The sequence below is a fragment of the Xyrauchen texanus genome, chromosome 4, assembly GCF_025860055.1.
Source record: "Xyrauchen texanus isolate HMW12.3.18 chromosome 4, RBS_HiC_50CHRs, whole genome shotgun sequence".
In the NCBI taxonomy this organism is placed as follows: domain Eukaryota; kingdom Metazoa; phylum Chordata; class Actinopteri; order Cypriniformes; family Catostomidae; genus Xyrauchen; species Xyrauchen texanus.
The window spans coordinates 21,147,902-21,166,204 of NC_068279.1; the positions used below are offsets into that span (position 1 = coordinate 21,147,902).

At 37.9% G+C, this 18,303-nt stretch overlaps 1 protein-coding gene across 1 annotated transcript in view; it reads right to left on the minus strand.

Annotated features, from left to right (window-relative positions):
• Positions 1-12,575, minus strand: part of LOC127642430 (sphingosine-1-phosphate transporter SPNS2) — a 99,702-nt gene extending 87,127 nt beyond the window's left edge. Inside the window, exon 1 of the mRNA XM_052125048.1 lies at positions 12,209-12,575. Coding sequence (XP_051981008.1) covers positions 12,209-12,440 — 232 coding nt within the window. The 5' untranslated portion in view covers positions 12,441-12,575. The remainder of the gene's footprint in view (positions 1-12,208) is intronic.
• Between the last annotated feature and the right edge of the window lie 5,728 nt (positions 12,576-18,303).

Here is an 18,303-nt window from a genome sequence, read left to right on the forward strand (position 1 = left end):
AATTTGCCTTTTCTCACTCGTTATGCCTCCTCCGTATTCTTCTCTTCTTCTCTTTGTTCTCTAAGAGCCGTGTAGGCGTGGGCTGGGTCTCACCCTGGGGGTCAACAGTGCCCAAATCTGGGGATAATTAGTCCTCAATAAAAGTGCTGAAGTGCTTGATTAGCTTTCTTAATTACTGCTATTCCAATTCAAAGTTCAAACCTACAATGAAGCTTCATTAATTTGACAATATTCCTGTAACAAAGTGTGGAGATGATAAATATAATTTTTTCTAAACGGTTTTTTTATTATTATCCTATTATTGTGTCCTTGGTTATAGATAAACAGTTTGTGCATTTCAAACGGTAGGCCTACTTAGATTTTACCTGAAAGTGGCAGCAATAGAACGCAAAAATACAAACTCTTGATTTGTAAAGTGGAGAAGAATTCAATCAATAGAGCTTCAAATGGGCTAAGCCATTCTCAAAGTTATAATTGATGGTGTAGAGCAATCTAGAGCTAAAACAAACAGTGATAAGAGAGTCAAAGGAACTAAAGAGGTGTCAAGGGATCAAGTAAATGAAAACTGGAGGGAAAAGAGGGAGAAAAGATGAGAGCTAAATTGGATCAGATATTTCAGCAAGCTTAAGGCTGAAAAGGCCTATGTTGAGAGCTGGACTTTCAAGCTCAATTTAGCATTATGATGTAGCCATATTACTCTGTCTGAGTGGCCATGAGGTTTATAAAACTAACAGCTGAGGGTAAGATGAAAGACAAATGTGTATAACAAATTATTTTGATCAGTCATCTTTTTGATCAGATGTCCACAATTTAGACCAGTCAGTTATAATGGTCAACTGAGTGAAAACTACACAAGTGTTCCAGTTTCTCCTTCTGATTCATGCTGTAATGAATAATTGCAGTATATAGTTATACTTTAAAGACAATACAACCCATTGCTACCAGCTAAGAATTCTTTATCTTCTTCAGCTTAATAGAGCACAACAGTCTAGAGGTTTTTTTCTCCATAAGCTAATTGAATTTTAACTTAGAACTTATAAACCTTGTTAAACAGACCTACCATGAGCTCTGAGGTCATCAATCGATGGTACATGCATCTGCTGAAACAATCAGTCCACTTGATTTTTTTTCACTTTTTCAATTTTTATTGTGTTTAATAGCGAATTTAATGCAATGATGCAATCATGTCAGTCTCCCTATACTCTCAAACTACTTATATATTTGCATATATCTGAATATGTTGCAAAAGAATTCAAATAGACATTAAAACAATAGTTTTATATTTTTCCATAATTTTTTTATTTGACTATGTTATTTGCAATACTTGAGATTGTACTTCATTCAAGTACACATTCTTGTACCTTTGTATTTCTGTTTGATTTTCAAATACTTTTTTTTGCTTAAAATCTAAACTTGTAATTCTGTAATTCACTTCGGAGCTGGCTGGTTTGGTTCATGGTTTAGAACTCTTTTATGAAGAATTTATGAAAACCTTTTGGAAAAAATACTTCCAGAACCAAAACAGACGAAAAATTGGGCGGGCACACTTGTGCTCTATATCGAAGTGTTAAACTTTCTGAGACATTCCTCAGAGTACTGCTTCAGAGGAGACAGGGAATTCATAACCCCAAAGAACCTTATAGAGAACAGTACTAACTATAAAATGCTATATGGTTGGGAATTTGTCATCCCTCTTTGCTCAGCATGGATTGGATCTGCTGTTTGATCTCTCAGTGGACACCTATGGTGAGAAATTGCTTTCCACCTAGTGCAACCCTAATTCAAAGTGTACAGTATGTGTGTGCTCTACCACATACTGCAATAAAGAATACCATCATATTTCAAAGCATTTTGTTACCCTCATCTTAGCAGTCGTATTCAAATATTTGTGTGCTGATAATTTGTGTTCATCTATTTTCTTGCTCTGTAAAGCACTATTTTCATCCACTCACACAGCATTCTCATTGAGAACAGCTGAGACTTGCAAGCACAGTAATCCATCTCACTTTCTCCTTCATGAATAAGAAATACATCTAAATTATTCCCAGTCTAGTTTAATGCAGAACAGTGCAAAACACTCTCGAGACACAGTATGTCTTATATTCATATTTATTCCTGAAAGCAAGTAAAAAATGGCCTACTACAGTTTTGTGCCATAGAAACCCTGATAGAACAATGGCGAAGAATTCAAGTAACATACGGAAGCGAAACTGAAAGAACACATGATGGAGTGAGATTTTGAGAGTCATAAGGAAGTAATTGTGGCTTATATTTAGATGATTTGTGTGACACCCACTATTGATTTTGTATTGATAACAGTCTACCTGTGTCATGGGTTGGTAACTATACATTGGTAATTGGTAACCAATTGTAGATCGGAGGTTCTCCAGGAGGTAACTGTGGGGAAACAAAACAAGCACATCACTGGAATTCTAGCTCTACCTCCACATTCCACTGCAGTGAGGTGGAGACATATATAAATGCAGGTATTTTTAGGCGTTACTTCTGTACAATTATTATGTCATGGTGTGGCCAAATAACTCATTTGTGGCTAACTTCAAAAGAATGCCCAATTAATCCTTTAAGGAAACTAAAGTCTTTAAGTATTTCTTATTCTGCATTCTCAAAGGTTGTGTCTCTATACTGTATTATGTATGTAAATTGTGTATGGCAACAATACAGGGGTTATTTTTAGAACAGGTCAATGAATGGCTCTGAGAAATAAATGAGTTATTTCATGAGTAAAAAATGTTGGAATTTGAAACTGATCTATAGAGGGCAGAAAGTTGATGTTTCATTGTCCACCCAGAGGTTAAAGAGACGTTTTAAGAAAGCACACGAGCCTTCAAACCAGAACATCTGCACTTTTCACAACACTGAAACAACACAGCAAAATTTCCCTCTGAGCTGAAAGTGCTACTGACAAATAATGTGTCAGGGTGCCAAAAACATTGCAATGGAAACACACACTGGTTTAAGGAGACAATTGTTCTGGGTATAAACACATTACATAAAACCTGCACTGATGATTTACTCAATCACTTTTGAATATAATTTAAGATGGCATATTGTATTTTTCTCTTTAATAAAGACTTGTCCAGTTCAAATATTTGTCTCGGCAATGTGGAGCACTTCCAAAGGCTACTTTAAGTACAAAGCCACGCTTTGGTAGAGTAGTTTAGTCTACTGATCTTTCTTTTGAATTGGTTTGGAGACAATGTTTACGGGGAAGCAAGGAAGGCTTCTGTAAAAATGGAACAGATTATCAACATAATCCTACTCAAATCATATATGATTTCAGGAACATTCACAAATTTTGGGGGATTCCAGTATCTCACATTTATGCTGTAGCACCTGCAGTGATTTGCAGTGCTTTTAATCTCACTGGAATTGTGTAGCCACTGTTATATCGCATTTTGAGGCATTACGGCCAGGGTTACTGGGTTTATTTGTATCATGAGGACATTGTTTGGGTCAGTTTAGGATGTTGTGAACAGCACATGATGCTTATGGACTGTCAGAAATGTCAGTTTTGTGCAGGGCCTTATTATGGATTTAGCCTGTCACTCATGATTGGTTTCTGTGATGATCTTTTTCTATTCTCCCTTAGTCTTATCCTTCTAAACTGCTCTTTCCCTCTATCTCTGTCCCTCTCACATGCAAAATCATGCATCAGTAATTCAAACATGTAAAACTGTTGACATTCTCTGTGTATAGCCCCTGAGCCCTATTTGGCCAGTTGTCTGCTGGCCAAATAAAGGTCAGGCCTGAGGACATCTCTAACACTCATATTCATAAGTGCTGTGAGAACGGGCCTGATCTAATGCACAGTGACATACTGGAGACTTCAAAACTCACAGGTGCACTACTCCCTTAGGCACCCCTTCCCCCTCTTTCCCTCCACCCTCCTCTACAGCTGTCTGTCAAACTCTCTGCCCTTAATACCTAAAATATACTCTATAAAAAATACATACGAGGAAGCTATGAATCACTGTGAATCCCTTTTTAAAACGGATAAAACACACACACACATACACTAACACATACAGTATACTGTGCGTCTGTTAGGACATGCTATGAGCTAAAATCGGGCCACCAATTAAATTAGCAGGGTCAATGCCATTTAAACAAGCACGGCAGCTGCCAATCTGTTGGAAAAAAATAACAAATGTTGTGCCTTGTTTGGATTGTTCACGGTACATTAAATGAACATCATATGGGCCAAAGCACAAACCAATGAAAGACAAGGTGGTTTAAATTATCCGGACAAATCGCTCCTGCTCCTTAGGGGCAGTTAGTGGACACAAATATGTCAGTGTTTATTTTGAGATGCTGGTCTGTTTAGTTGTCAGGCTGATTTGTCCAATACAGCCTCTAGAGCAAGATGAGAATTTCTCCAACTGAACGCCACTTGTCTATATGCTGTATATTTATACATTGACCTTATTGTTGAGGTGGTCAGGCTTGTGTGCTCTTCTTAAGGAAACTGCTGAGGCAGATGAATGGAAGGTTGGAAGCTCTTTGGACTTTACCATAGTTATAAAAAAACCTCTCTCTCACACACACACACACACACACACACACACACACGTTCTTCCTTAACTTTTAGGGCTAGTTCAGCTAAGCTGAAGTTGAAGAGCTGTCTTTGGGAAAGTAATGGCTGTCACAGAAATGGCTTGGCAAGCTTGAGTAATGGATGCCATCACCACATGAAAAGCACAGCGTTGAAAAGGGGAAGAGATGTTGTCTAATTCCAGCCACTTATTTCACAGGCAGCCCATACATCAGCTAAATACAACCCCACAAAAATACAAACACATGCAAAAAAGAGATGGAGATATCAAGATAGGAGAGAACTTTAGTAGGAGTAAGAAATTTGTCCTCTTAAACCAATCACTCTAAGCTTTAAAGTACGCCAATCATTTATCAAACCTTAATGCATATTGTACTACACAGTTATATTAAAGGATATTAAATAATCTGTGCCTTCATCAATAAACTCCAGCATGTTAGAGACAAACTTGCAATAGCTCTTTAACAAAATTTTTATGGATTTATATTATATGTTTGAGAGAGACATCAGCTGTAAAACACAATGGCTCTATAGCTGACATATAGGAATCAATTTTGGACAAATGGAAGCCATTTGTTTTACATGAGGGTTTCAGAAAAGACAAGCTCATAAACTCAATGATTAAGAGTTTTTCCATTACTTTCATGCTTTTGTTGTTGAAAGTCCTTTAGTACAAGCATAGAAGGAGAAGAGAAAGATTACAGCCAACTCTAAAGTGACTGAGCCAACCTTAAAGTTTAATTTCAATGCATGCTGCCAAATTGTAGCAGTTGTAATTCAAATTAATCTGACATCTGCAAAAATATCAACTGCTACTACAATTTGTATATTTGAACAAGGTATATCTTACGTCTGTCCTTTTAGCAAATATCCTGCCTTCTTTTACCACTTAAAGCACACGAACAGAAGTAATTTGCAAAGACTAAGCTAATGGTAGTTTTGTGAAAACATTATAAAAAAATTCTTGCAAAAGATGTAAATTCTCTATCATTGAGCTGTGGGGTAGCAATCCCCATATGTTACAAAACATCTTGAACAATACTATCACTTAGAGGAATATTAAGGTGAATTTAAATTGTATCACTAATTATGTTGGCTTTTTCACAATCCCTAAACCAATAGTATTTCTAACATTTACTCCTCCTAAAGCTTTTGTGTTACATCCACTAAACTTGGCACAGACCTTCAGACTGTCTGTAATAGAGTGCTGTTAACTTCTCTAACTGATGGGACTTTCACACAGATTAACAAATGTCAGAAAAATCCCAAATTCTTGCACTGACAGAATGTTCAAACAGGCCAACGGAATGAAGTTAAGCTCAATTGACAGCATTTGTGGCATAATATTGATTAACACAAACATTTATTTAGACTTGTCCCTCCATTTCTTAAAAAAAATGGAGGTACAGTGGCAGAGGCATTTACAATAAAAGTGAATATAGCCAATTTTTGGAGGATTTAAACACAGAAATGTGAAGCTTATAATTTTATAAAAGCACTTGCATTAGTTCTTCTGTTAAAACTTGTGTATTCTTTGAGCTGTTAAGTTGTTAAATTGTCATTTTTACAGTCATTTTAGGGTTATAGGGTTTTATTGACATTACATCATCATGGTGACAAAGCTGTAAAATGAGCAATTACTTTATACAGAAAAGGTTTGTAAGTGATTTTATCACAAAAAAATTATTTCAGTAGTTCGTATATTAATCCTGCATTGAGGGTAGTGTAAACGTGTCTGGCTCGCTGTCCTGAGCGAAGGGCTCAAGGCTTGAGACTTGACCTGAGCTCGAATCCGGTTGGTAGGGAGGGTAGAGTCACATGGGGTAACCTCCTCATGGTCACTAAAAATGTGGTTTTCGCTCTCGGTGGGGTGCATGGTGAGTTGTTCGTGGATGCCACGGAGAATAGCGTGAAGCCTCCAAACGCACTATGTCTCCATGGTAACGTGCTAAACAAGCCACGTGATAAGATACCCTGATTGACGGTTTCAGGCGAGGAGGCAACTGAGTGTCATTTGTAGCCAACATCAAAGTTTGTCTTGACAAATCATATCTAGTTGTTACTAACATCTTAGCAGTAAGCACTCATGTCTCTTCTATCCCATAAGAATAGTAAAATGCCTAGATAGTATTACCACCCATAATGAAATGAAAATAATTTATTGACAGTTACAAATTACTTTCATATCCATCTTAATAATATTGGCAAATTCCAATTAAACTACTGCCCACTCCCACACGTTTTCAGAAACAAATGATGTAATGCTTTTGTCAGTGTCAATAATGTATGTGCGGCCAATGTACTACATGCTACTGGTTCTGATCTCACTCCACACAGCACACTGTGTGTTGCTGATAGGCCTTATCACACCTTCAGCAAACACCACTAGGGGTACAACTAGAAGAGGCAGTGTGTGTGTGTGTGTGTGTGTGTGTGTGTGTGTGTGTGTGTGTGTGTGTGTGTGTGTGTGTGTGTGTGTGTGTGTGTGTGTGTGTGTGTGTGTGTGTGTTTGTGTGTGCGCGATTGTCAGAGAGTGTGTCCAAGCAGAACTACAGCTGAGCCAGCTAGACTGGACCATCTAGTGTAGAAGAGCAATGCAGCAAAATGTACATTGTCTATAGTCTCCGAATTCCCTTCACAATCTGTGAGCCTGTGTAGCTGAATGTGCAGACATGCCCATTTTCCCTCAGGGAGCTTCTCAAGCCTCTGGATTAACCACCACACACTTAATTAAGCATTTGTGTGAGATTAAACATCCTCATAACTCAGACGCCTTTAGAAAAAGGCTGCCCCTTCAGTATCTGCTGTGCCTCATAATCCAGATTATCAGTAAAACTGCCTTCATTACAGCAGGCATCAAGCTGGTGGCTCAACTGAGTAGGAAACTGAGGATCTTATATAAAATAATGCTAAGTGACCTACGTCTGTACATCCCTATGGTATTCACTGCATTTCATAATCCCTGTTCTAAACATAATCTGTTACTGAGGTCTGTCTGAAGAAGGGACTGTAGCCATCGAACCTCTGTGAGTCTGAGCCATCACAGCCAAACCACAAATTTAATCAAACTAAATGGTTCACAACCTCAGTCCCATCAATTCGATCTCTCAGTCCCACTGGAGGCTTTGTTGGAATAGAGACAGAGACAGACATAGAAAACGTATAGTTATAATGAGCCAAATGGGAGAGGAAAGAGAAGAGCACCACTGTTGTATTACTGCACCTCAGGCAGAACATTAAGAAAGATCAAGGTGTTCCAAGGACTCAAGAAGCCAGATATGAGTTACAGTATAGCAACCGTGTCCCAGACAGTATCACCACCAAATACACATAACATCTGAACTTACTGCAACCATATTACACAACCATATTACACACATACTCGTACTTATATGTGTCCTTATCCACAATCACACTCACATATTGTGGGAAGGATAAATGTAGTTATCCTCCATCACCTCACAAACACATGCCTCTACTTTGTGGGTCCTTGTGAGGGATTGGTTGTCTCTCCTCAGCTCTAAAAACTGCTCACCCGCAAGTTTTGTTTAGCCAAAGAGAACAGCCAAATTAGAGCCTTACTGTTCTCTTTCACAAACATGAGTAGCCTATCAATCAATTAACAAGCAAGGCTAAAATTACACACTACTGTATAGATTGGGAAAACTCATATTAAATACACTTTTCCTTTTTTCCCCTGAGAGAAATGAACTTTTTATTCAGTTCTGACAAACATAAGAGAACTTGGTTGATGATAGAAGATTGCAAGGCAGCTACAACCTGGAAGGGCTTGTAAAAACTTAAATTGACAGTATGAAAATGATAAAAAAGTTTAAAAAAACTGAAGTATGTTCACGATAACATATACTGTCTTTATTAGACAGCATTTCAGTCTTTGGGATTGCATTAATAGTCAACTTACTGTGAACCCTCCTTTCGCATTCAGAATCGAATTTAATATTACTCGTTTTCTGCTCAATACAACTTGCCCGTCAAAATGTATGAAACCAACATATTCATTTTCAAATAAACATCATCAAAACAACTGTACAACTCAAGTATATAACATTAATATTTCTTTGCTCACTTTTTAAGCAAAATCTCTTCTATTTACTTGCATAAACTGTTGAATGTTTATGCGTGAGTTTGCTGTAAACTGGTTCTACTTAAGATGGTTGCAGAATAAAATGTAGGCAATTTCCTCTTGCAAGCCCTATTTAGACTAATGTGTATATGAACTTTTGCTCTTGCCACACACCCTTTTGACCGCAGTACCTTTGATTTAATTTTTTTTTTATGTTTGTTACATCTGTCATGTCTGTTTTGTACAGGAATGTGTGGTGTGTGTGTGTGTGTGTGTGTGTGTGTGTGTGTGTGTGTGTATGTGTGTGTGTGCGTGCAAGCATACGTGCGTGCGTGCGTGCGTTTGCATGTTTGTAAACAAGATGCAGTCCCAGGGAGAGACAAAATATTGTGTTTGAGAGTATGGGAAAGAGGCTAAATGTAAGTGAAGTGTTTATAAGAAAAGATTAAATTCATAGATGTAAACAAAAGGAAACTACATAATATCATGTGTAAAGCCAAAATTGATGCCTGTGACAAAATGCAAATGTGTAACAATTTTTCTTTTAATGGTTTTATCTCTTAAACACTTTTTAATCTGAATATATATGTATATATATTCGGAATGTTGGGGGGCCTCCAGGAACAGGGTTGGGGACCACTGCTGTAAAGCATCATGGCATCAGGAATTACTTTTGATGTATGGCTAAACCCCCTTTAGCCTTAGCTTACCTTTATACATGGACACAAATTCACAATACACACAAGCTCTCACAAACATCACAACTGCTGAACTTCATTACCATGATGCCTGTGTCAGTCTGACTGCAGTATAAATGACTGAACAACAGCAGTGGTGAGCAGGTCTCACTCACCGTGGACCATTCTCTCTCTCTCTCTCTCTCTCTCTCTCTCTCTCTCTCTCTCTCTCTCTCACTCTCTCATTTGCTCATTCACTACAGAGTGTTTACCACCACTGCAGGATGGCTGCATCAGCTCTCCCCTCTCCTCTTTGCCCAAGAAGGGGACTTCACCCTCACACCCTTCCCATGTATAATGCATGATCAGACACGGTGCAGAGGGGAGCACTTCAGCTTTCTAAAACATGCTATCTATTACTGTAACACACTCACACACACTTATACACAACTCCACTCCAAGGAATTAGCTATTTTTGATGCAATCCTTATGCAGTCTTCATCACATTTGTCTTTATGTTCTCTATATTTCACTCTCTTCATCCAACTAAACTGTTCAGCTGTCACTCACTCAATTTAGAGACACACAAGCAGTTGTATAACATTAAAAAGAGTCCTTTATCATAAAGACATAAAATGTGTTGCTGGAAACTCACTACTTGAGTAAAAACTGATGCAATTTTACTGTTTTTAGCTTATTTTTTCTAAAAAAAAGATTACAAATCTGTCTTTCCAGGATATACTCTGGGTGAAACGAGCTTGCTTTTAGAGATGCCCAGTTTAGATTAGATGCGATATCTGATGTAAACACATCCTTATGTTATCACAGGTCGGCAGTCTTATGTAATGCTGAATCCCTTAGTAGACTACTATTGAGCGCTACTATTCGCCTTGAGGTGATAACGTTGCCCTGTTTACATTTTCTTCACGTCTTTGTTAATTTCGCCCCACAATTACTGACTGCCCTCTTCAATTATTACATGTTGTAAAACACAACCATCTGGTAAAATTACGCACCTTTGTATGTTGCTTATATCTGCAATGTTTAAGCTTCAGAAAAGGCAAAACAGCGACTGCTTTTATAACTATGAAGGCATCCCGGGCTTTGCTCAGTACGGCCACCCGTTACGATAAATGTCAGCATCTCGCGCTGTCAAACTGTTTGTGAAGCGCGCGCAAAGCACGCGCATTTCAGAGAGGGAAATGCGGATACTGCTGAGTTAAAGATGAGCACGAAACATAAATCTGGTCTAATTCAGAGGTGTTTTATTCTTCCTATTCTTAATTACTTGTATTGTTTACTGTTTATGACAGAGTTTGCTAACGCTCCACAGCACAGTGCCCATGATACCTATATTAGTATTCATGTGAATCATTAGAAAACGCACCACAAAATGTATTTAGACAAGCAGCTCCACAAAACAATTATATTTAAAGTGCATGATATTAATTCGTATTAGTCAGTAATTATAGTGTAAAATGAACATTGCAATGTGACCAGTTATGTCAAGAGCTGTTTCGTACTTAATACGCAGCCTAAAATGCAAGAGAGGGAAATGCGCTTTGTGGAATACTAGAATCCAGCATCTTATGCTAAATCTCGCATTTGAGAATCCCCAGCCAACAGCATACTCATGCTTTGTTCTATATCCCTTATTGCTTATCATTAGTTATTCATGAAAGTGCCCCTCTCAGAGCGTTCTGGAGCAAATGCCAGCTGACATGTCGCCTCAGATCACCACTGCCTTAACTCTTCGTTTAACTCCAAGTACGCAATAAACGAATGTATCCGCACTTTTGAAGCATGCTAGGTTTGACGCAAGATAACTAGTTGATTAAATCTGCTCTAGTTTCTATGGAAACCGTGGCTGCGCACAGATTCTTTGCTCTGCACTTATTCCTGAATAACTTCTATTTGGATTCCAAGGGCATCTTGTGTAGAAGCTCTCACTGCCACGGATAGATTTTTAACACTAGGCCTACTGTAAGAATGATTACTAATGGTTACTATAAAACCTCAGAATAAAGATGTGTCCCTCGAGAAATTTGCTCTAAATGACATCGGACTGTAATATCCTCTGGAAAATTGGGGTTGTGTATGTACTGTATGTGTACAAAATGTAGCCTGTATTTGAATACATTGCCATAAACTTCACATTAACCATATAAGTTGTTAAATAGGAAAAGTCAGGACAGGCAACGCTATTTATGTCACTATAAACTGCAGTGCTGCTGTGAGTAATAACCGAGTAATACGAAGTAAATATACCTAATAGGCTATTTATTTAATTATGTTTAAGCTTGCATATGCATATTGTTGTTGTGAATCATTGATTATAGTAGCCTAACATGTGAAGTGTAACATGCATACTGAATTGCCTACTAAAATGTTACCTGATTCTCTCTAATTTCACAAATAAAAAAGCTCGTTAGGGACACCAAATTATACATGGGACTACTTCTCATGTGTCATATTATAAGGCTTTTCGATTTGTTTTTTGACTCAATTGCCAGTTGTCATAAGGGTCATATTGGATTGACGTAAGATCCCACACAGTTGTAATCAATATCATGTAGAACAACAGTGGCCCCTCGTTACCACACACTGTCACAATGGTTTGATTAAATCACACAGTATAAGACCTGAAAGGCAGACTCTTTAAAGCCGTTCAATAAAACTCAGCACGCGAGCAAAGACATAAATCTATGCAAATTATCACTTGACTTATGTTAATGTTTAAAAAGCGCATTTCATTGCCTCTGTGTTAAACTGAAACCCTTCTGTAAGTAACACATTAAACAACGCTGTTTCGGCTCTACCAAGCTATTTAATAAAACGAAAGTCTTCTTCATACAAATAAAATACTGATCTTACCTGCTACGGTGTATCTGTCCATGTAATTGAGCACATTTCCAAAACTCAGAATCCCGGCGGCAACAAACGGAGACCGGCATCGGAGTAATGCGGCACGGAATTTCTGCCCAGGTCTGCAGGGATGCAAGTCTGGACTGGATTTAAGAGTCGGACTCATGCTTCCAGACAGTGTGTGCACCTCATCCGAGCTACTGCACCCCTCGATCTCGCATCCATCGCTCTCCACGCACATCTTCTTCCACGACAGATCCAGCGCAAAAACGGTACGATTTATGTGCACGGAGACAGAGCGGTTGAAAGAAAATGCGTGTCAGTTGCGGAGGGGATATAACAAGTATTCGATTATTGCTCGTTGAGCTCGGTTCATGTCTGTACAGTGACAAGATTGAGTGCTCGGTAAGCTCTTTTCTCTCACTCGTGCGAGCAAGGAGGCGTGGCGGTGCGCGTTAACCACGCCTCTCTCTCTCTGAGCGAATGAAGGACCTAGTGTTCACGGAATGAGGAGAGTGGCAACTCGAAGAGGAATTTCACCTATTTTTTTTTTTTTTTTTACCTAAGACAGAACACACAAACGGCGATTTTGCGAAATTGTGCTTTGTCTCTTTTTTGTCGGAAGTTAGACTTCAATGGACCGTCGCGTGAGCACCGCGCGCGCAAAATTAAGAGAAAGCGCGAGACCCCAGGGGAAACGTTGGGCTTAAAAACTGTTCCCTGTTCAGGCAGACCCGTGAAAATACGAATTGTAGTACGCTTAGGTGGCTTGGAGACATAACAATAATTGTGATGTTTATTCGAATAACAGGAAGCACTTGATTATTGAAAAGACGCATATATAAACATGACACGCTTAGCGTTCGGACACTAAAAATAGCTTCGCTAATAGCCTACACGTTCGGTGTTGTGTAGTAGGCTACTGCCATCGCATTCATTACACTTAGTTCGGAGTTCAGAACTGTTTGTTCCGTGTTTCATAATCTCAATCGCCAAAATAATAATTGTGGTTGTTAGCTATACCGCTTGTTGGTTCATTGTGCTAGCATACACGAATTATATAGTACATTAATGAAGTATACGTATATGTAAGGAGATAATGTGTATAATGTGCAGGTAAGGGCAACCGGTGGACTTTCTGGTGCCCTCCTAGGCAAAGATGGTGCCCCCAGGAGTTGGTGCTCTACGCAGACTGCGTAGTCTGCTTATATGGAGCGGCGGTTCTGGCGTGGTTTAACACAGCTGGTCTCGATTTGGAGCAAGTGGGCTACTCACCGCCCCTGAAAGCGACACACCGTCTTCAGCACTCTGGACAGCTCATTATCACTATATCTAAAACTGTTCGGTAACAAAGTATTCTAGAATACAAATTATTTAATCTGTACAGTATAATGTTCAGTGATTAGTGATTACCATTTATTGTTTCATGTTGTTGGAAACGTGATATTGATCTGAATTCAGGTAAAATAACGCACATTTATAGTGTTTTATTACTGCACACCCTTTGATTCACATAATGGTCCGCGTTTTCACCGAAACCCATCAATTAGCGAAGATCTCATCAAATCACATTATTAAGTACATCTTACTTTTACCACCTCCCTCTTCCCCTCTTTTTATACCAGTGCGAAATTCGTTAATGCTGGGTCTAAAGCCAGCAAATATGGCACAGAAGCTGCATCTGAAGTGCATTTATGTATATTTACACAGACTTTTTAATGCTTCTCAAAGCAGGCATACATTGATTTATACAGCAATACAAATGCATAATTAATGTAATGAGATTATTATTTAAGCATACAATGATAATTATAAAAATATGAGATTAATGAAAACATGAAGTTATACTTTTAAATTTGAAACTAAATTATGAAATACTTCATATGGTCTATCAAACAACAAAAAAGTGTAAGGCTGCGCTTATGCTGCATTGCATTTACACAGAATTTAAGCCTTTGATACCGCGGCTGTGGTGGGCCAGAGCAGGGTCATTACAGAATTTTTAACAGGCACAAAGCAGGATTGCCTCAGCTGTCTAAAGACGCCTGTCTCTATAATAGACCATGTCAGCTTTCAAAATAACTGTTTTCACAAGGCTTCGAATATCCTTTCGAAGAGCATGAAATTTAAAAACTGAAGGGTTTCACGACAGATAATATGCGTTCTGGGTGCAGAAAAGACTTTTGAATGAGCGAGTCATTCTCTTGAGAGAAGGATGAAACCTGTTAAACAATGAATTGTGGGGAAATGGTGAAGCCATTAATTTGTTATCCTTCTCTTCATCTTAATATCCCATCTTGAGGCTACTTGTCTGAACAAATTAGACTAAATTGGTCATAAGAAGCTTAAAATTATGCCTCTTTTATAGTAACAGTTGAGGGCTTTTCCAAATGAAAACAAATCTTAATTACTTCTACAGATTTAGATTGTGTTAGAAAAATACTCTCGAAAGTTTAAGAAAGAAAATATTTATTCGTTCTTACTATAAAATGATTGGTAGCCCTACATGTTTGTGGCACGATTGTTGCAGATTAAATGGGATTCAGCATTCTATATCAGTAGACTACATATATCTTAAATTACCTTGTGGTCTTAAATAACAACCTTCATAAGCAATCCGCATGCCAGCACATTTCACATATTTACTCAGCACAGGCTGTGCAACAAGGAACCAAACATCCTTTATCTACCTCCTGCTGTGTATCAGCTACTGTCTGTCAAAGGCTGGATCACAGATAAGTAAAACAAGCCAAATTCCTAAGGTTACCTTTGTCATCCACAAATCTTGAGTTCCTTATTGACTTGGTTCTGCATCTGCACTGCATGACTTATCAGTATGCATACAGTATAGACTAAAACACTCCCATTGGAAAAACATATAATAGGTTGTGTGTGCGTGTTGGGGGTTTGGGTGGTTTACAAGGACTTTTATTAGGTTACAAACTGGTCATTACAAGGGTATTATGTTATTAATGTGTTTTATGAGGACATTTCTAGTGTCCCCATAATTCAAATCACTTAAAAAACATACTAAACCAGACATAATAAACATACCTTTTCAAAATGTAAAAATGTTGTTTTTTCATTATATCTATGTCCTCATAAGGAGAGCAGCACCAACATGTGTGTGTGTGTGTGTGTGTGTGTGTGTGTGTGTGTGTGTGCTGCATGTTTATACTACATTGTACACAAGGATAGTTAAACCTGAGATCACCTGGGGCCCAGCCAGCGGGCGAAACTAAACTATGTTTTTTGAAAATGTAAAAATGCAAAAAGGTTTCTGTGAGGGTTAGGTTTAGTGGAGAAAAATTATAGACCTTTATGAAATCCATAAAATCAATGGAAGTCTATGGAGAGTCCCCACAAAGATATAAAAACAAGTTTGTGTGTGTGTGTGTGTGTTTTTGTATGTTTGCATTTTCTTTTTGTGTCTGACATCATTTATTATCATTAAAGGAAGCCTTTGCTACTTCTGTTCCTCAAGAAATTACATGATAAGCACTATGAGAAGGAAGGGGATAGGGGCTAGTACTCTTTGACATTCACAATGCCATTTATCTTCCTTTACATTCTTGAACTCTGCCTCATGGTACAGAGTAAGGAGAAAAGTATGTGTAACATGTTTAAAGAAATACTATTGTTCTCTAATACACTAAATACCGAAACCTGCTGCATTTCTACATAGCAGGTCAAATGCAAGTCTTGTGGATAGCCTTTTAAATGTACTGAAAATGGAGGACACTGAGAGAGCGAGACCAGATTGATAGGTGGAGATGGGTAATGACCTGCTGGTCTTTGTGAAAAGCAAGCAAGAAGGAAAGAGATTAAGTGGGAAATAGAAAAAAAGAAGTTAACAACAGCTTTTTTTTCATGTTACAAAATGAACTCCAGCCACTGTGTAATTATCACCTCTTAAACAAGAGCAATGCCGTAGACAGCAGCACTTTCTTAACTTTAGGCACAAAACGTTTTGACTGTTAGGAATGTTGAAATCTGACTAAGGAGAGCTCTGGCAATGATAAAGTTAATCTAACCCTGTCCATTTTTATCGATCAATATTTTTTGTTGTATATCACAACATGTAAAAGTACCATTTTAATGGTCTGTTCCTCTTGGTATTACAACCAGGGCATCATTTGTATCTATCACAGACTTGGTAAATATAAGTCTCAGAATGTTCAAATTAAATCTCAGATCTCTCAATTGTCTCAGTAAATAGTTAATTATTTTATGGTCATAGGTTTACCTCCTCTGCGATCCATGCACAACTTAACATGCACCCCATTGAGAGCAAGAACCACTAATCGCAACCATTAGGCGGTTACCCCATGCGACTCTACCCTCCCTAGCAACCGGGCCAATTTGGTTGCTTAGGAGACCTGGCTGGATACACTCAACATGCCCTGGATTCGAACTCATTACTCCAGGGGTAATAAACTATTACCAATAAAACTGGCAAAATGGCACAAAGCCACCAATCCACAAACTTTGAAATCTACTTCAGCCAGACCACAAAATTCTATACAGTATGTCTCAGTGCTGAGATTGTAAGGCTAGGGTATAGGGCTCAGTAAAGATTTTCTGATTAATCACAATCTTCATTTGAAAGATCCTGTTTTGGTTGTGTTAATTATTATATCTGTTAAATAAATAGCAATTGGACTGTATACAGTAATTTGGGCCCTGTTGTTGCTTTTTTAATAAATGTTTTCATAATGTACCAAGTTAGAAGGTTCCCTGTATAATTTACAATAACAGCTGAGAGAATTTCTATCATGTGTACCCAAATTAATCAGAATTGAATCAAACCATATCAAAATTCGAATCAAATCAAATAAAGAGCATGTTAATTGGAATCGAATAAAATCTGGAAATAGATGTTGATGCCCAGCCCCACAAAATACAACCAAAATGCTATAATTTAGGTCTACACAACACAATTTGGATTGCACAGATTAGTAGTAGATGTAATAATAGCATTACTGCTAGTATCAAAAAATTGTTTTAGAAATTGAAAGTATGAAGTGTAGCAATGACATTTTTCCGAAACCAATGAAGTTTCTTGTCAATTTCAAAAATTACTTTTAAACATTTATAATGATAGATGTACAGAGTCTAAACAATGTCTGTTTAAGGTAACCTCATTAAATTTTTAGTCTGTGATTTCAACATTCTGAAAGGATATGAGCCAAAAGCTTCTTTCCATTTGCTTAATTTGTACAAATATTTCTATTAGAAGGTAAATATGCCCCTGATAGTGTCACAACTCAAACCACTCAACTTTATGTAATATTTATTTTACAGTGGCTTTGTCAGGGGCTCTGCATTCAGTTGATTAGTCATTTATGGAGTAATGTCAGACCAGATCATTTAATCCACTGTATTTAAAAGAATTGCATTTTACATTTTGTTTATTTTTATCTCACTCATCAAAAGGATCAAAGTTATTAGATAGCTCTCCTCCACATTGCTGGGCCAAGGTAAAGTGTTGCAAAGCTCTGGATAATGATGCTTGTGGTGACTGTGGCCATGGCAAGAGCAGAGGAGGGCGGGATCAGCACTACACAATGAATAAGAGGATTCTGGCAGGCTGGAGACTACAGGCTTTTTAGCTGTCACAGGGTGTTATGGCCCCAAGTGGTGAATGGTCTCTGACTCAGCTAAAAAGGCCTGTGTATAAAAATTATGGAGAGAGATACAGACAGACAGAGAGAGAGAGAGAGAAGAGATAGGCTGATTAAATAAAATTAGTAGAATGTATGCTCTCAATTCCAAGATTTTGCAAAGACTAAAAGCTTTTAGGCTACATGTTTTTCATGTCATGTTGTATCTATTCAATCCTCTCTCTCTTACTCTCTTTTTGCGCTCTTTGGCCATGTTTTACCAACTCTACTCCTGTTTCTTCATTTCATATTGATTCTGTTTTGGCAGATCAAACTCAAGATCATAGAAAAGTCTCCAGTTTTCTCAGTCTGTTTTATCTTTTTGCCTTTTTTCTCTATCTTTCCCATCTTTTCTCCATATACCTTATTTAAGTAAGGTTTAATGGTGAAGCAAGCCAGAGCACAGCAGTAGATAATTCTGGTTACATTTCCACACAACAG